General features: G+C 39.6%; 1 protein-coding gene across 19 annotated transcripts in view; it reads left to right on the top strand.

Annotated features, from left to right (window-relative positions):
* LOC107265960 (disks large 1 tumor suppressor protein) overlaps positions 1 to 20,867 on the top strand; it is a 167,760-nt gene that overhangs the window by 66,830 nt on the left and 80,063 nt on the right. For all 19 annotated transcript variants that reach the window (XM_015735939.2, XM_015735937.2, XM_015735935.2 and 16 more), the window contains one exon: positions 11,310 to 11,345. In XM_015735939.2, coding sequence (XP_015591425.1) covers positions 11,310 to 11,345 — 36 coding nt within the window. The remainder of the gene's footprint in view (positions 1 to 11,309; positions 11,346 to 20,867) is intronic.

The raw sequence follows: 20,867 nt of genomic DNA, 5'->3' as shown, positions 1-20,867 counted from the left end.
AAGAATTGACAAGCAGTTCCGCAAGAAAGATTCTCTTATCGCGTTTGGTGCAATGCCGAGAAATGCTTGGGTGAGTTTTAGGTTGAATTTATCTTGAAGAAAAGTGAAAATAAAGAAGGGAAATATGCGCGATAAGAGCAATGATTTAAAGGGAGAGTTTTCACGAGCGCTCTCTTCCGCTATCCACCTTTATTGTTCACTGTCTTCATTTGAAAATGATGAGACTGCAGGATTGCATCTAGAAAAAAACTCTTTATTGACTGGTTAAAGCTTCGTTCCCAATTGTGAATTTTAACGGGGAGCGTTATACTTTGGCGAATAACATTTTTGGAAACTTTACCACCTTCTAACGAAAAATACTTTGACGTCTTTACTGCACGTGAGATAGCGATGAAATGTCCTTCAAATTGAAGTTGCGCCTTTGAAGGTACCGTGCGACTGTCTTTAATCTTTGAGTGGCATAGCGATAAGGCATCTCCTTAAAAGAAAATCGCCAAGGAACCTTTAGGAGGTTCTCGAGTCATTACCCGAAATTAGAAACGGCAATTAGAAGTGTAAGTGGTCGATTTCCGAAAGTCTAAGCCTTCAATTAACGCGATAAACTTCGAACAATCTTGTCGCCGCCGAGGGTAAATGGAAGGGCGTAAATCGAGGGTGACGATCCCTCCCTATCTACCTATCTAGCGTAGGTTAAATGTGACGCCATAACGATCTCTGATGGAGTGGGTAAGGACGGTGAGGGATGATGGGTCTTACAATGATTCTCTAATTCGTATTATTCATTTCTCGCGCTCATGAATATCTGCGAGTCCTCCAATTTAATACGAAATCAACACCTCCTTGTCTGAACAAATCTATATTACGTAGCGATCGTAAAAATTGTATGCGAATCGATATAAAGCTTTTTCAGTCTAGGTCACGTATAAATGGCACAAGGGTGAGCATAGAAGGGATGCTGTGTGCTAGAGGGTGTTATGCTCCCGTGACAAATGGCATCTGATCACGCGTATTAAAGGACGAAAGGAAGAAGGGGAAAAAAAGAAATGTCAAAACACATATGTGGAGCATGCACATTGATTTTAGTAGAGGAAATATAAGTTTCTATATATAACATAGCAAATATAAACTTTCCAATAACAAAGTGACATGTGTGTACCCCTATGTATGATTTTAATTATGCTTTACGGTTCAGCTAATCGACAAATGAACGCACGTATGTGATTCGTATCTACATACCCAGATACGCTGTTGACAAGTGCAATACTGACCGTGTATTTACGTAATTGTATACGAGCATCAATTACGTATTTCCAGGAGGAACGTTAAGGGGGTGTGACAAAACGACAGTCCTTTGTTCGAAAACTAACTGGGAAGCTGGAGCTACGTAATAAAGCTCCCAGATTCCTGCTCGTCTCTCTGTCCACTTCTCATTCTCCAAACGACAAATGCTTTGGAATTAACGTAAAATACAATATATTGCAGTAACCTCCCACTGCGTATACCCGTGAACTTCTACGGATGTATCCATTACTCTCCCAGACGATTCCTTCTCCAGTTTTTCGGTCCGCGAAGCCTGTACAGCCGTTGGACCACTGTACAATCAAAATATGTCGGAAGGCTCTTCCCGCTATGGGGTTTCATAATTTCCTGCTCGATTTCACCTGGCGGAACTGCCATTAACTTGGATATTTTCAAGTCGATAAACTTACGCAATTATCCGGGTGCGATATATCCATAGCTTGGTTATACTTTGGTTAGCCTTCAGCCGAAGCACCTTATCGTGGATATACATAGGTATGTAATTACTGGAAACGAGATAAGACGTCTGGCAATCAAATGTCAGAACGTTGTTTTCCTATAGTAACTACATTACAATGTCTCTATTCGATGTAAGGGATAGATTCTTCAATTGGATCACGTGAAACGTGATGGTCGGATATTGGCAAGAGTCGATACTCTCGATACTCTCCCATTAAGTAATGCACGTTAGGTGCCTATAGAGAATATAGTGAGAAAACTCGAGAACCTGCGAAGTAACTCGGCTCAAGTAATTACCAATAATGGGCAATTACTGAGAATTTCCTATAACAAGGATACTTTCTTTCTCGGTTTACTCTCGTCGACTTTCTCTCTCTTACACTTTCTTATGTCTCCTCTAATACCCTCGAGAACACATCCTCTCGATCACACTCATCCACCATTGTTTACGCAGTATGTGTTTTCTTGGTGTAGAAATAAAAGAAGGTACTTGAATTCCAAGTCGAAAGTCCACTCTGTGCTAGTCAGACTTTTAGCAGATGCTCCTGCTGGAAATTCTATTTTCTAAGAGGATCACTAATAATCAGATGTAACCGTGCATTCTTTCGAATCTTCTGAGCGTTGCGTTTACGAATTGTCGTAACCTCCATCGGACGGTAAAAGAAAAGCTCGTTCCGGCATGTGAATGGCACATAAAATCGCGTCGGTCCTCGAATAACCGAAGGATATTATAGTCGTACAGTGGAAAACCACCATCTTCGTGGGGGTACATTTATTCATGAGCTTGTCTCTGCTCTCTCGTATAAACTCCCACGTTCATACGCGAACGGACTATCTCCAGGAAGCAGTTGGATCCGGTACGAGTAGGTTAGGGAGGATAACAAGTGTTTACGAGAAAAAGGTGTATAACTTTGACGACTAGCTAACAAAAAAATTGTCAACTTTCCCACGACATAAGTCACTCCAAAACATATGAATATATTGAATTCTATTATTTTATAGGATAATTTTATAATATAATTTAAATATATGTATATCTATGCTTAAATCTCTAAACTAGATCGTACGATTTGAGACTTTAAAAAAGTTTGTCCGTTACACTTATTTATAGGCGTCAGCCCGAGCCGGTCGTTATAGCGTTGGAAAAGTAGAGTTGTTTGAATAATTTACTATAGAAAATGCTGTGACTGGATTACATTTAAATAATTGAGACATCGAGGTTCGCTGGCTGCTTCGAATAGTTCTTATACATTGTACAGTTTCCATTTGCTGTACTCTTTCCTCCAATGTGTATCGGAGATGTGAAAGAATATCGGAATCTTTTATAATTGATTCAGTGATTACCGATTTCCACTCCTTAGTTCTATGACGTTGTTATATACTATAGATATATTGTATTGTAATTTTCTATGTTTTATTGTTCAAGAGGATTAATAATATATCTATCGTGGATTTGAAATATGTAATAGACAGCTATGTGCTATGAAATGCGTGTGACGCAATTAATACCTGCTTGAGTTTAAGGGCTCGTTCACATTGCGTTCTGTATTCCTGTATAACCTTGTTAGTGGCACTAATATGCAACGTTAACGAACCTTTGTGGCTATTAGTGTATAGCTTCAACTGCCAAAGCCACTCAAGACACAATCTGCTTTCACCCTCGAATACAATTTGGGTTGGTACTCCTGTTTCTACGGGTCAAGAAGAGCTTCTCTTAAGTCTGACTGGATATCGGAGTTTACTACTTGAATCTATATATAAATTCATACGTATGCTTAGTATATTCTCTATGGCATCTATGCGTGTAATTTGACAATGCCTTTTAGATAGGAAATATATCGTAAGGGATGGAATAAAGCTATAGACGGTCGAATACGAATTTACAATATTCACATTACGAAGACTGTGAAGCAGCAACGACTATTTTCTGAATTTTCAATATAGCGAGTATATGGATTCGGTGGTTAAACTTCGGTACATGGAAGCCTGCAGTAATTTTGCGGTAACGCTCGAGCACAGAGCTATTTGTTAGTTTTTACTTTTTTTTTTAAATGTGTCCCCAATCGATCTCAAATTTGATTTCCATCGTGTTTCCGGAAACCACGAACTATTTCAACGAAAAACATAGATAACACGTGCACGTATGGTAACAAAATTATTTATACCACATGATTTTTCTGCCGTTTCAAATGAATCTCTTCGTACGAGATTTCAGTAATGTTATTCGAAATATTTTTTACGGTTCATTTATATTTATTACATTTTATTTCGTGGTTTGCCAAAAGTCGTATCTCTTAATATGAAACATAATCGATTACATACCAACCATACGTATGTCCGGTGACGAACCCAAATTACATTCCGTGATAAACGGGCAAAACTGTCCATTGGTCAGGGAATGCAGGTTACCCCAGAAGCTGGTGAAATACAGTGGAGCTTTCGCTCTTGTTTTTCAGTAGACAGTCTCCGTAATAGCAAAGCCAGCCTAGCGGACGATAACGTCGACCTAATTAATTCAACCGTTTGCGCCGACGTCCACGTATTGGCCCACCATCGGCCTAGTGCTTTTATCCTTCTTCTTCAACCCTCTGGTTCTCTGCCATCGTTACCCACCTTCTTCCTCCTTCTGGCAGTTAGCGCCAGAGCCGCATTATGAAGAGACACTAACGAGCAGCCAGTCCAGTAGCAATTAGATTAAATACCTAAACGACCGTTACTGTCTCATTTTATCTGCTATTAATGTCCCAACGAAACAAGACACTTTCAGTTTCCCTCACTATTAATGAACAAATCGTATAGATCTATAGCTGCTCTCGTCTACGTACGGATACAACACATGAAATGCAAACGAGAACGTTTCAGTGAAATTTTACTGTTCGATTCACCGGGACGCAATCATATCTATGCCAATTTGACACCATCCCTATCATTAACGAGGCGTTTCACTAAAATTTTAAAAATTCTCGATATTACGAACAGGGCTGAGTCGTATCGCTTATCGATAAAATGCAATATAATGCTTGACGAAAATTTTCTGATTCGAAACAATGTATCTGCCATTAGTGTATTCATATAGATGCAGTACATATATAATTTTTATTTATATACAGGAACATTGGTGTTTCATGATTCTTTTTTTTTCTGAAAAATTTCTAATCCTTGTGGATGATTCATTAGACTGGGTCGTCCTACCTTGTGGAATTATACAATTAGCTGTGGGCCTCTCGGTAACGATTCGTCTCCGTAAAGTCAGTTGGGGGTAGACGTTATAGGTATACGTATAAAAAATGAACTGTCGTCGTTAATCTTGGAAATGGGGTAATGTCTACGATATTGAACAACCGAGGTATAATAATGTTACGACCTTATCGCAGGCTTGTATACCAAATAACGCAGAAAATTAGCACTAAACGTTATCTTGGTTTTTTTAATTTTTTTTTTTAACTACCTTCCTACAGTTTTTCATGAGTAACATACACCAATATGTTTCCTTGAGTGGTCTAAATATACTAAAAATATATTGAACGATGCAACACTGGTGAAGGTCGAAGAAACAAATACGTAAATGAATGTTATAAATAACCTGACGTTCATTCGAAAAGACACAGTTGCCACAAGCTTTAATAAAGTACGAAATTATTTTTTTTAGAATTACCTGCAATATGTTATTTACGGTCAATGTGAAATACTTCCGATTCATTACGTCTATTGAATATGCGACAAGTGTTCAAGTACGAGTTAAAATAGTGAAAGATTATTTGATAAAATTCAATTCGATTTGCCTCGTGCTTCGTCGAGTCTGTTTCCTGCCCGAGTAAGTGGAAGAAAAATGGTGGGAAAAAAAAAAAGACAAAGTGCAAACTACAATTCAAGCTCAATGCATAACTGGGGTATTTTCATCGAGTTTGCCTCGTGTAGTAACTATAAATTTTCCTACTGTCTAAAACTTGCTGGGTCGCAAACTCGCCGATATGCAGGAACACAATGTATAGACCATTTAAACAAAGCATACGTTTTCACCACGCAATAAGAAAAACTGAAAATACAATTGACAAGTCCATTCGGACGAACAAAAAATCTTTAACCTGTACGACGTATCGATTTTTTGAAAGTAACTTTTTTTTTCATACACAAGAAGGATACAGGCATTATACATCGTCCGTTTAGGCGCATCACAGTATACTGCAACATGGTGGTATATCGTAGAAAAAAAGAAGAAATTGGAATGATGTCATTATGCGGGAAACGCAGGAGGAATTAACGATCTTAACATGAGTGTAGGTATGACGTCGTCTCTAACGGTAGTTTTACGCCCTTTTCATAGCATCGTACTTCCATAATCGTAAAGAAACTGGCGTCGAGCACAGCCCGTGTGTTGTAGCCGGTGGCAAGTGCAAACAATATTGAATAGCAAATGAATGGCATTACGTAAGGTAGGTATTTTTATTGCACCACTAAAAGTGCCATTTCGTAGGGGTGTTACTGTACGATACTCACATAAGAAAAAGGAGGAACAGCCGCGGTTCGCCATATAACTGCGGTCGGCCGAACGATGGGAAACAATAAAATCGTGTATATCGAAACCGTTCATGGTCACGAATAGCAAGAAGAGAAACTTGACGTACGATATCGTTTATAACCTTTGCGCGATTTCATTTTATTTCTCACCTTCATCACGTCCACGATCGCCACGCGGTTGAGCCTTTCAATTGAAACTAAATTGAAAACTCACGGAAATACATTTGGCAAATTATTTATATCCTTCAACGAAACAATCTCTTGCCTATTAGGCCCGTAACGGTTCGCCTAATTAGAATCATTTATCAAAGTTAGGAATGACGGGGAGTAATTTGCTTGGGGATGGATGAGAATCGAATAGTATCCTGGGCTACTGGGAAACAAGTGGTGGGTGTGCGTATTTCGATATAAATCCTTCGGCCTATCGACTAGATTGACCCACCCATTCCTGAACGCTTGAATCCTATATATTTATATATATATATATATAATCCTATATATGTATATATACATATAGGTAAGATATAAGCAGTATATCAAGGAATGAAAGGGTTGCAGGGAAAGATAAAAGTTCTGCTGTCCCGTCTCATTTCACTTCAGTTCCCATCCTGCCAAAATTACTCCGTGAGTTTCCACCATAATTCAGGAAGAAGATATGGGCCTCGCGACCCCTCGACGTTGTAGTCACTTTGATTACGACAAGCCACTGGGTGGCGCGGCCTATCCTCACTTCACTCTAACTATTATCTACACCGTAATCAGGTTCTAAGATAAACGGGCTAATGGGTATTAGTAACTTGAAGGATACAACTTCCATTACGTTAATAAGGGAAAAAGCACTTTTCATGGGTGGGGGGGGGGAGGTAGAAAGAGAGAGAGAGAGAGCTTTCTTGAAGTAAACTACATTACCTTTCACTCTTTTGCAGAAACGAGAGTGAAAGGGCTTTTCAGTATAGATCTACATACTGTATACATAGCGTCACTAAGTATATTGATCCTTATAGAATAGTCCCAAAATTTTAACATATGTAAACAGACATTTGCATCCCAGAAGAAACCACGAAAAAATATTTCCAATGTACAGGTACACAAGGTCCTGAATACAACGTACTATTCATACAACTGCACAAGAGTTCAGCAATAAAACGAAACTTCCGAAGATTCTCTATATATCCTGCTCTATAAACTTTAGAAACTTCAAGTTCTGGCACGTCGCAAGGTGAAGTCGTAACTTTGGCTGAACTCGTGGAACAAACGTTTCCACAACGTATGCAGGCTTCTCAACCTCAAAGGTTACCAAGGGTGCACGCTATACAGAGAGTTTATACCATGCGAAGGAATGCGTGGATACAGTTAATAATTTTGCGGCACGCGTCTTCCTGAGGTTCACTGTCCCTATAGTTCCTAGATTGTTATTCCTAGCTGGTTCGGTTATGTAATATGAATTTAGCACGTTGAGCGCGGCGCCGATTTTGCTATCCTTTCCGTTCAGACGGCAGCGAGCGCTCAACGGGTGCTTGGGATAAAGAGTATGAAAAAATTACACGGAGACGCGGTGACGACTTGGTTTCACCTTTTCATCTTTCGTTTGGACTGTGCGAATGGTGCAGCCAATGCACAAGTGTACAAGTCATTGACACAAGATAATGGGATAAGGAACGGAAAAAGGCGAGCTCCAAGAGACGATCAGGTGGAAGACTGAATATCTGATACTGGCGGGACCTAGGGAGCGGTGCCGCTCTCAGCGTGCTAAAGGGCTACCGGTAGGGTAGTACCAGCACCTATGTGTTCACTTTGCCCAGCGTATGCTCAGAAAGCAGCAGGATCGTGGGACGCTATTAATTATTGCGAGGGACACGTTCTCATAATTAAGAAGGTATATTGTCAGAGTGAGTTGCATGCAATGTAGGTATGGTCGGCTACAAGACAGGAACTTAGAGGTTAGGGTTCTTGATGGTGGGAACCTTGGAAAGCCCTTGAAAGCCCTTGTAAGACTGAATTTACGAGGCGGCGAGCCCCAAATTCGGAGTCTTTAATCCCTCCGTTCAGCAAACCCAACATTCTTGGTTTATATTCTGTGTCTCGGCTAAATTGAGATGCCCAAATGGAGGCAAGCAAGCCAGAACTGCGCAAACGGTCCAGCACGTTATGATTGTTTTACTAATGAAATTTACATGGCTTTTGTGCTATAGGCGAACTTATGTGTTATAGGTGAATCAGTAATATTGCATGGCATATAATACCTCTGACCATCATATTCACTATAGATATACTAACGTTAAGTAAACTTGGAATGAAATTTCGTACAAGAAGAAGACTTAGTTGTTATCAGTATTTAATCGTCTTACGTGTTGAACGACGGTTTTGAAACTCGTAGTGTACACGACGCTCGTTATATCAGCTTTATGTTATTGGACGCCATCAAGGTTCCACTGTTCTTCGTATTACGGATGATAGTCACTGATATCGCTTTGCCTTTCATCTTGAAATTCATTGATGAACTCGGTTCATTCTGCTGGCTGATTTATTCGACAGACTTTAGGAAATTCATTCTAATCTGAAAATGCAGCTCTCAGGGGTGTCAATTGCAAATGCGCACGCTCGTAAATCTAGCTTATGTGAAAATGCAATGGACATTTAAATTATTAGGGAAACCTCCAACGGAACCAGGTTTTATGGCCTCCTTCTAGCAATGTGGCGTCTATTAATCATGCTAGATAACTATCTTATAACTATTTTACCATCCGCTTCTGTGTTCTCAATGTCGACGTCTCTTACGTATGGTGTCATTAACCACCTTCAGTCAGCTTTGCGTTCTGCATAAATCTAATGCCTCCCCATTTTATTATATTTTACAGCCATACGTTTACCGATGGTTCCAATGGTATAATTGTGAATAATTTGATCTTCTGTTCTCTCGGCAACACGAGAGCAATGTTGAGTAATTAAATCGACGTCATTTTGTCATTTGATATATTATTCAACGAGATCGTTTTAAAATTCATTCCCTCTGGAAAACAAGACTCGATTAAAGTGCTACGGTGTAGAGAGCTGACAAAACGTATAGCTGTCGTTAATTGTATGAGTAAGAAAACCTGCATTTAATGGCTTGTAAAATGTCTGCTGAACTTCAGCAAATAATGAGTCCACTCACCGACCTTCCCCTCTCACTTCCTTATCCTGTTCAGTTTCAGCATTGTTTAACTCTATTAAATGATTACATCTCGAGTTCAGCCTACGAAACTTACGTCTATCTCATTCGCCTTTTTTCTCCTCCTCCATTATCCTAACAGCTCCTAGGAACTCACTTAAATTCACTTCTTTCTGAAAGCATACTGTAGTATATTGTCTGCTGCGTATTATCAGACGTGTATGGGAAAACCATTATAAACAAGTAACTTTAATGGATTTTTATTCTCGTTAAACATTTATCCTGTTATTAAACGAATAAACGCATAGACAAGGAAAAAGTCTGGTAAAAATGGTCAAAGTACATACTATTTTATCTTTCTCTTAATTACTGTACATGTCCCTAAGTACATAATTGTGACTAGCAGGATGACTAATGAATTTGATTCTCAACACTAATGAGAACTGTGTACTCAAATGCAGCAACATTAGCCGTTGCAAGAACATGATTTAGGTCGACCCAAAAATAATTCAGCCATAAAATATTTTCCGTATCTCTCCACAAAACTTCACTTAGTTTTACCCATTATAATTTAATTCACAGTACAGATATAACTAAGCTGAGCCCGAGTTAAGCTGATTTAATCTCAACTATGAATAATTTGCCTTTTATTTTTATTCCATGGTAAAGCGATATTGATACGAGCACCATTTGTCTTCTCGAGACCATCGAGAACGAAGCTCTTTTATGATACGAATTCATTCCAGATGGCGCTGGTCTGTTATTCCGTGTTCTTTTTTCACGATAATTCGATAGTCTGTCGAGTCGCCGCTAGGTGTAGCTGAACCTATGGCGCACAGATCACGTGATTCAGCGCGGTGGCCGGTTCGCTTATATTGTTCCCATAAATCTGACAACACACACTCCGACATTAACCTCGCGACTGCCGTTTGTACCTCCGACACAAACCAACCTTGTGTCCGATAAAACGTTACTGTGCTTTCATATGGTGTAGATATTATTTACTACGCTTTAATAAACCGTCATTGTATCGCGTATCGGTTAGCTTGCTTTCGCCACGAACAAATGACGAGAGGTATTGCAGGTTGCACGACATTTAGGTCGTTGATATAGTATACGTAAGTCTATTGCATGTGTTGCGGGTACATTTCACATTAAAGTACAAGAAGAAAATATGAATCTATCTACGGTCGTAAGATTGAAATTGTGTGATTGAAAATAGGTGCCGTTTTTTTATTGACGAAGGTACATATTGTTTCATTACTTGATTTTAACGAACGCATGTAATATCGTTTGAATAATGATCGTTAGCACGATGAGTGGATGCAGCGTCAGGATTACTCGTTACTTGTGTGATAATGATCGTCTAAAATTTTGACAGTTCAACGCACCGTGCTTTACGTGCATTGTTACGGGCATTACAATACAGGAGGCGGAATTTTTGCAGTAAATTTGTTTTTCTCTTTTTACCACGTAGAAGCTCCGGTTTCGTTTTAATGCACATACGTATGTCCAAAGATATCATTTTGCGGCTTTATTCTGTCAGTCTGTGAATAGCTTCAGTGGGTACAAAAAGCATTCAGCTTCATGGGACTCGATACCTCGTCTCTGCTAATGTACTTGTCACTTAATAGAATTTCTGAAAATTCAATGTAATATTAATAAACAAAATGGATCGTCCTCTGTCAGACAAGCTGACGTACTGCATCATTTATGATATGCATTTTTTTTTTAATGTCCTGTATAATGGAGTGATTATATGAAATACCTACAGCACATCGAGCATCAAAATTTTCAAGTGCTTTGTATACGTTTATCAAGTCTGTAAAACATTCTAAACGAATTAATGTTCCTCATACGTTACGTACGTTTTGTGTTGCAGAGTCACGACAGCTGGCAGGGTCATGACAGTGACCAGGTAAGCACTATCAAAGCTGCATGAAAATTTTAATTAATAAATTGAGTTTATGAGTTATAGTTTGCTATATATTCACTTATTTCTTTGTTTATCTTACCGACAGTTGCACGTGTGTCACGTTGTGCAATACTAGTTTCTAATAATCCTCTTTCTGTAATCCATGGTCAGATTGACCCAGCAACCCGATCTCTTTCGAAATCCTCTATTGTTTTACACAATCCACATAAATCAATCTACTGACAGTAACCTTAATAGAGATCATCCTAGTAAGAAATCCCTATAAAAAAATTGTTCCTGCATCAATTTTCTATCCCGCAGAATACAGCGGAATAACAGTATGTTTCCTGTCTTATGCTACTTGGGTTCAAGTGTAATTTGCTTGTTCTCGTGCCATTTGTTTTATACGGACGATTGAATTCAAAATATTACCGTATGTACCAGCCCACGAAACAGATACTCACGTGACCCTTATAAACCGATTTCCCAAATGTAGGGGCGTGAGGAACCTCAAAATATATATGCATATACTGTATATGTATGTAGCGTATAGACAAGGAGCGAGTATCGCAAAGATGGAAGCGGGTAGAAAGCAGGAGAAGCAATTTACGTGACAGTGATGCATGCGATCCACTCTTACCATCTGGTTTGGCGGTTACAGAGACTTAAGCTTCCTGTTATTAGCAGAGTTGCGGTTTAATGACGTTATGGTTGTTACCACCTAAACTATCGAGCCCTTCGTTAAGCACTTAGTTAACGCGACGGATAATATACGGAGTGCGAAAATATTTTCGCAAACCGCATTTTAGAACCACGTATGTGACATTCGCTTGACAACTTATGATCTCGTGTATGAATAATCTGTTTTTCGACCATCTTTGTACTTCAGTCTGATTAAGTTTTTTTAATATAAGGATGAAATATATTTATCGGGTTACCCAGCGGTATTATATAATAATATTCGGTGAAAAGTATACGAGTTTTCTTTGTACGAGAGGTTCCTTTGATTATGCAAAAATGACGGTTATCGCGAAGATACTCGAACTCTCGATGTCTGCGAGTTGGCACGTGGACGCTCGGGCAATCAATCTTACCTTATCGTCTTGATCCCCAAACGTTTCGCGGGAGTTGACGGGGACTGAGGGAACGGGCCCCACGTACAACGGACCTGCACCACCTCTGACAGCCGCTTGATAATCCAGTGGAGGTGGGAGCTGCCGAGCAAGGCGTACTTAACAATAGGGGGTTGGTTGAATGAGATTTAGTGTTGCGCCTAATCGGGTTTACCTCTACCTTGGGAGCTGTCCCAAGCTGATATGCCGATACGGAAGGTCTAAGAGAGGTAGGCGAGCCTCTAGACGCGAACACGCGCTATGAATTTAAAAGCTCCATTAAATGATGCTTGGCATCGACCAAGGGAAGCCAGACTTCGATTTCTTTGGAAAGCGTCCCGAGGAAAATCTCTTCGTTTTCAATTCAATTTAGCTATAGTCGGCTCGACTCTCTGCCAACTTCGATCTGCTGTCGGAGGAGACTTCCTCCCTCGATAAGACGAAATCGTTCACGAAATCTCACCGCGGGGGATTCCTAATAATCTTGCGAAGAGGGACTGCTCTGGGATCGACTGTACACACTTTGGAAGCATTTAATCACGTTGGAAAAGCTTACGATTACGAGAAATTCATGAATCTTTACGGGGGACAGCCTACTGACACGCATTTAACGGGGGATTAAAGTATGACGTAAGTGATTTATTTATTATTCCTTAATAAATTGTCAGATCGGTGTACAGGTGGGTTATGAAATATTACAGGAATAGAAGGCCGAATTAAATTAAACATGAATTATAAAAGCTCAAAAGCACTTTTTAGAAATTTATGCTTCGTTGAATGTGGATATACGAAATGGTTACTTAGGCGTGGAGAGGGTTGGTGTTTGGCCGAACTTCATCTATTACTACTCAAAGCAATTTTGAGGTCTATATACCTATAGCTCTTCTACCCTGCATTACATAAATGAGCTAGACTCTCCTTCCTCTACGGAATGCGACTTCATTTTCTCATTTAACATAGTACAAGCACACACATAAAACTGCTCTACTTACTATTTAATGATACTTGTTATATAAATGATACTTGTTTACAACGATGAAGTTTAATTTTTAAAAACAGATGCACTATATTTTTACGAATATAACGGCCATCAGCTAAAAACTTAAGAAAATTGTCAAGACCGTAGTACATGCCGCGAATAAATTCCTAGTCGCATTTGAGATCCGAACCCATGACGCGTTTATCGAATTATACGGTAGCCTGGGAATTCAAAAAATATTCTGTAAGACAATAACAGGTTGATTTTATAAAAAAAAAAGTTTGTACGACAACACGCAATTTTATGCCATTTCTACTACCAAGAATAATATCGGAAAAATTATACGGCGGAAAATTATAATATTATGAAAATTCTCAACTAAGTTACTTTGGTCTTCACGGTGGGAAAGAAAAACTTGTCTGAATTAAAGAGAATTCATTCACCCTTCATGAAAAGCTGTACGAGCATTAAATGAAATACTGTCAAAATTCCAAGAGTATCACCTTATGATTCCAATAAAAGAAAATGAGATTTAAATATTCAACAGAAAATAAAATATTTACCTTAAGGGCAGTCCTACAGTAAAATGGCCCTTTATCGGGACAAGAAACCGGAAGATGAATTTCTCTCTGTGTAACTTGAGTTGCCTATCACGAGGGGACTTGGATCTTTTTATGCGGTCTACGTTCGTAAACGTAGTGACCTTATAAAAGGGACGCGATCTTTCGCACTGGGAAATCTCGCACATCGTGAAACAGCTCATGTCGCAAATGGGAATGAGACAGTACGGTACATTTTATGTTCATGATATAAAGTTAGACTTGGATGGTTAATGCGTCAAAGCTGAGGACAATATATGGCACGTGAGACGTCTGTTTCCTACTGCGTTGTGTACTGACATTTTTCTATGATATATGAAAGTTTTGAATTAACTACACGGTGAACACGTAATATGTAACTCGACTTCTCGGTATCCTTTGACCTCTCTCAAACTTCTAAGCTTACTCCGAAGACCTTACTCGTCTTACGCTTACAGTGACTCTAAAAAATAAAGAATCCGCGTCCTTATTACGAGATATTAAATATCGACTCGGCAGATGAGTTCGAATTCTTTTTTTTTTTCCTTTCTTTTCTTATTTATTAGGATCACATGGAGTTCGGGGACTGCTGAGAGAGCGTTACGTCTACCTACAAACATCATGCGTCATAAATGATCATCTATCCAGCACGTATCTCCTCTACTAATCATTACATTTTATTTTACCGTACATACTTTTGTTTGACAATAAAGTTTGTATTACGTTTTTGTGGTTTGTATGTTTAGTTTTTTTGTACTATGTTAAACCGGTGTAATCCCCTTTCCTGTATAATCCTGTAATTTACACTTTAGATTAGGAAACCACTAATGTAATTTTCACAAAAGTAGTAGGGTTGGTACGACATGTCTCTATGGAAAAAGTGACTTTTTGTAGATGGTATAAAAGTAGTACAGGTGATCCGAGAGTATTGCTACAGAATTTGTGTGTATGATCCTGAACGATTATTGTACAATAATACTTTCTGAATAGTTTTACTAAACTACGGCAAAAAATAATATGGAAAGTATACGAGATTTATTTAATTATACGAATAGTCGTTCTCTTTTATTTATTAATTTCCAGTGTGTTCTTCACTGACAACAGGATATATTCATTGAATAAAACATCTGACTACGCGATACTTGAAAAATTCCTGTTTTATCGGCTGTCGACTACACGAGAGACCTATAGGTCACTTGATCCAATAGATGTCACTCGTGGCGCATATTTTAAATAACGGCCGAGATACGCATGTCCCGACCAATCCCAATACGTTATAACGGTTCTCTTGTGAAACTCTAAGGCTCTCGACATAATTTCGAAAATGATTTACCGTAAATTCATCGCAATTCATTTACCCGCCATCCGAAACGTCAGTAAAAACTACAGCAAAGCCGGATAGGCTATCTTTGAAAATAAAGTAGGTGCCCTGTGCAACATGATCTATTGAGGCACGCAAATTGCAGTCATGTTAAGCACTATTGTCCCGCGTATGCGTGACCGGAGGGGTTGTGCACACGACGTGCACGTTATTCACTAAGGAAATTGCCTTCCTCCAAGTTCTAAGGGTTCATTTAAGTTTCCGGGTCATGGCTTTGAGCGTTAATGGCGGCACGCGACTACGTTCGTCCCTTCCTCTTGAGCGTTCATTTTCGAGAAAATATTCACGGTTAGAAAGGGGACTTGGGCTCTTTTTGATTCAGAACCGTAAATAGAAGAGAGTGTCGGTGGTTGAAATACAAACGAATTACATCTTAATTAATGTTACCGATGACTCTGACAAAAGTTTCTTGTGAAATTTTCCGTCACCTTTCATAAAACATTACAGCCGATCAGGCAATTATAATTTATCCATTGCCAATAGATGGCAGATTAAACAATTTTGCTTCATTCGATACCGTTTTTCAACTGATATCAGTCTTCCCTACCTGGGTAAAACAATGTCTCATATCGACTTGTATAATGAATTCCCTGCAGTTCTTATAACCTGAAACATGTTAAAACCGTTACTTAAAACACAATGAACTTAAAGTCCATAATATTTTCGGATGAAGACTTTCGTAATAGTCATGCATAAAAGTGTTTCGACATATCCTCGTGCATCATGATCTGACTTCAGAGATTCAGAACCTCGAATGCAGGTTCAAAACCGGCCAAGAAACGACAGAATCGAGCGCGGCCGAATATTTTCAGACGGTTAGTAAGTCGTGATCGGACTAACTCATGAGCATGCCGTGATCGTGCAAGTTCGTGAATCTCCGTCAGTCCTCGGCTCCGTGCGTGCAGCGTTATGCCGGTACATCGGTCGCTAATGGTGACGTCAGCCATACTTCGTTCCGTCATTCGCATACCTTGGAATATCGTGCGTCGCCTCGTCGACTAAATGCAGGCGAACATGCGGTGCTGCTCGTGAAATTCGTGAAACACGGCTACGGAGGATTTTCGTGCCGTGGGAAAGGGTGCTAGAGTTGACTACGCTCCCGTTATCTCGCCGGTGAGGAAGCCGTGACTCTAGAAACTCGTCGCCGCCTTCTAAACTCCGGTGTAGCAGAGGCGCGTCGCCCGAGCATCAGTCAAGAGCGGGATAGATGTACAACCTGTTTACGAGTCAGGCACTCTATCGAAAATTCGTAGTTTGACAGTGCGTATATATTGTGACAAAATCTACTCCCATAAGTCTCCACGGTTTGACTTCTGTGTAAGAGCATGCGGCTGACGCTCCAGTGTTACAGTGAAATGTATGAGTAACCTGTCTATAGTGCTGTGGACATTTGGGTATGTGGCTTTAGGACCGCTTGACACTGGATAACAACGTACTCCAACCAGTTTGGATGAAAAAAAGGAAAAGAATTCTTGTGACGTCGTGGAATGTTCTCTGTTCAGTGAAGTGCTCATCGTAGAATAGTATTATTGATATAAGAATATCGACCGGCTGTTTATCTATCTCGTATAATATAGTAGTACGCAGTGTTCTACCACGCTAAGGTTAGTTCTACGTTAAATTCAAAGAGGCAAAGTAGAGAAAATCTGATTGCGCAAGGGAACTCAGGGTCGCGGGACAGGGATGTCGCTTGTGTACTGCACGAAGGATAGTAAAGGACGGATAGACAACCTGTTCCGGCTAGGTTAGAATACACGGCGAGAGACGCGTAAACTTAGTTCTTTAAGAACCTTAGGAAACCAGGTTCACATACTATTAATGATTTGACTGTCAGCATTGTGGAATTGCATCTAAAAATAGAGTAATCATTCACGGCAGTGAAATAACTTTCACGCCTGTACAGAACCCACGGGAAAGTTGCGTATAGTCCGTTCATCATAACACTTAAAAGACTCTCTTACATAGATCGTCAAGAGAAGAGACGTCAGTTTCAAATCTATTCGGGCATGCAGTTACTATATTTCTAAAATTAAATTTTCGCTTAAAGAACGATCGTAAAATTAATTATAAATTTTATCTGTGATACATTTTTTCTCATTGTACGAAATTCAACGTGTCTATGTTATATGTAGGATGTATAAGAAGTAAAGTTCACATAGATTGCGATCTGGCCCTGAGGCCCTGAGTCGATCTGCCTATTTCTTTTCTCTCTCGTTACATATCCTCTAACTATATATACACACTGTCGGTTCTCGTGTAGTACCGTGGGAGTAACAAACACCCACCTGCATCTATTGCAGGGACTTAGGGTTCGCCACGTATTACGATACTATCATCATTTCTCACGTATTCGTGAGTGACCCTCAGCCAAATGGTAACGTACCGTTAAAGACGCCAATGTATTTCGTACAGGAACCACAGCGATATAGTACCTTCTAGCCTTCTTCATTATAATTCCCTTAGATCTAGTTTCAAACTAATTGTTCGCCAATTGTCGCAACTCTCCAAAGAATATCAATCTGTCATTCAGAGTCCTTGCGTGCGCATTCAGTTATCATTAATAATATGTTAATTTAAATCTGTTTAGAATCCATGTTATCGCGACACGCTCGTCTAGGCGGTTTTTATCGAAACGACTCAATTACAGTTAAAATTTTAAAAAATCTTCGTGTTTTCATTCGTTTCAGTGCCTTATAAAGTGAACGATCATTGATAAATATTATCGTGCCTGGGACTTTACGTGCCTTATATTCGTAGCTTTATCGGATCCATTTGTTGAAAAAGTGATACGTGTTGCAATAAAAGAAATAGTGAATCCTCATTAAGCATGATGTGTGTACGCTCCAGCTGATTGCGAGCGTTTGGATTATTTGGATTAATCGCTTTGGGAATCTCGGGGATACAGAGAAAGATCAGGAGATGACCACGCGAAGGAAGAAGAAGTCGCAGGACGGTTTCTTGAAGAAAGTTTCGAGTCTGTTTAATCTCGACACGGTGAGTCACCGATTTCACGTCTAACCTTTTACCTTGGTTTCCAGTTCGTTTTGATCAGTGTAATCGATGTAGGTCAGTCGCTATTATATATATATATACATATATATATATATATGTATAAACTCGCACGTATATGTATACGTGTGTTTAGGTGTAGGGAGAACTTTATAACTTTCCTTCAGCTCACCGTTACTTCACCAAGATATTTTATTATGTATACTCTTGTCATTCTGCTGAGAATGAGATTCTCTTGGGTGGATGTGCCTGGAAAATGCAAATATATTGGACTTGCATTGAAGTTTCAACTGCACCCTGATCGTCAAACGGAAAATACGGGATAACGCTAAGAAAAATTTGTATCCAAGACTTCGTTTCCTTTCAAGATTCCCAGCCCTGTAGTCATTATATTCTGATTTCCTAGCATACTCCAAGAAATTCACCCAGCGAACAATACCCCTTGGTGTTAGAACGTCCGTTCCCTTCATACCTGTGTTACATAGTCGTTCGCGTGTATTTTTAATTACACAATAAACTGTTCTACCTTACTAATATAATAGGGTGTATCGTAGTACCTTTCTTGACGTCATATCCGGTTTGTATATTGTAATACAATTGAAGTTGATGGGTCTTAAAGACATTGCTGTGTTATTTCTCCGAGTCCGTGTTTGAAAAAAAAAAAAAATTACTAGCAAACGGTCGATCGGCTTGTAACGGTAATGGTTGGTTTCCGGTGAAAACAGTTATTACAATTGCATTGCCTCTGATATCGGTGAATCGGAGTGATGTGAAAGCGTTTCTTCAGAGAGTTTCATTGTTCCGATCGAAAACTGCGAATAGATTTAATATTGGACATATTGGTTGATATCTCTCAAGGGAAGCATTACCTTGGCACGTATGCATCATTCAGCGGCGTTACCGTTCAAGTAATAATTACGACGATGTATTATGATAAGACTGCTTACGGATGACCTTTTAAGATCAATTAATTTTGATACCCGTATACATTTATTTTCCTTCAGATATTGGATATCAGTGATAAATTAAAATGTTAACGCAGTGCGATGGTTTAGCCTAAGATTTTTGCCCGGGTAAGAATAGTTCGTTATCGGAAGTCTTAGCCGGGTCTTAAGAATCCCAAGAGAAATCGTAAACAATATTTCCTTTGGATTTGTATAAAGTCTTATCGCAAATGGGATATCTTCCTGGCAGTCGGTGGAATAGGCATGCCGATGTAAATAGTATTATTGTGGGAGGCACAGCTGGTGCCTCTGACACTCTGAAATGTCGATCGAAGCTGCTCGTCGAAAATCAATTCTTTCTCGCTATATGAACTCGCCATTATTTCGACTATGGCGGATAGTGTTTTGCAGTGTCCGGGTCCCTACGAGCGATACGGGATTCGGCGTGAATTTATGACGCGGCCTTCGCACAGGATACGTACGTTATCGAATTATCGACTGTTGAGTTACTGCAGTTTACATTAGCACCTAATTCCGACGCGTCCAAACCGCCCGTAGCGTCCTAAGCTAGCAAGAGACGTGACTGGGCGTACGTCACCCTAAATCAACAGCGGTCAGGTCTGTTTTAGGCTGTCGGTCAGAAGTTTTGATAGATCGAAGAAATTTTTGTCTCACAATACGCGATGTCGATTTATTGTCATATTGCTTAGAGACAGCTGTAAGAAATAGTTTCTCACGATAAAACTACGTAATTCCATTATTGAGATACATATGATCGTTCGTGAGCTGTATGTATTAACATATACGCTTATGATCAACGCGAAGGTCGTTTGATATTCCATAATGCTCACGTACTCGCGTACACTTACGTAACTACGTATACTATCGCTTTCCGTAAAGCTTGCGTGCACATGTATGTACGTACGTAGAATTTATCTCGCGTTCGTCTTACGTATACGGACTGTTCGATCCACGATTGTCGGTCAATTCGTGTCAACTATTATCATGGTGTTTACAGTGTCGTGAAGATGTTCAGCATGCGAGACGAGATGCTTGCGAATGTTGTATCAATCAGCTACTCACTATGACCTTCGCTTTAACGTATGCTAGGCTGGAAAGTGAAAACGGGAAGAGTAGACGGTATATTTCCGTTTTCAATTATTTTCCTTTAATTCGAAAGACTTGGAAGAATTAAAGAATTTCGGGAATATACATTTTTTTTTTCACAAAAAATAAATCCGAGGTCGAAGGTCAACCTCAGGAAATCTATGTGCTCCGAATGTTGAATCCTACAACTTGTGCTGTCTCCGTATATCGTCCGGTGGCCAAACGCCACTGAATGGAGAGTTTCACGCTAGGATGCCGGTCGTACATTTCATGCTAGCGGAGCGCTCTACCGTGTCGTAGTTTCGTATTCACCATGACATTAAGATCGCGCAGGAGAGCGTTTACGTTCCTACTGGAAATTAAGACGTTCAGAAATAGTCAGGAAGAGTTTACGCGATACACGTAAATATCCGGT

Source organism: Cephus cinctus, unplaced genomic scaffold (genome assembly GCF_000341935.2).
Source record: "Cephus cinctus unplaced genomic scaffold, Ccin1 Ccin1_scaffold0265, whole genome shotgun sequence".
Taxonomy (NCBI): domain Eukaryota; kingdom Metazoa; phylum Arthropoda; class Insecta; order Hymenoptera; family Cephidae; genus Cephus; species Cephus cinctus.
Note: the sequence above shows the minus strand (reverse complement) of the source record. Positions and strands in the feature narration are given on the sequence as shown.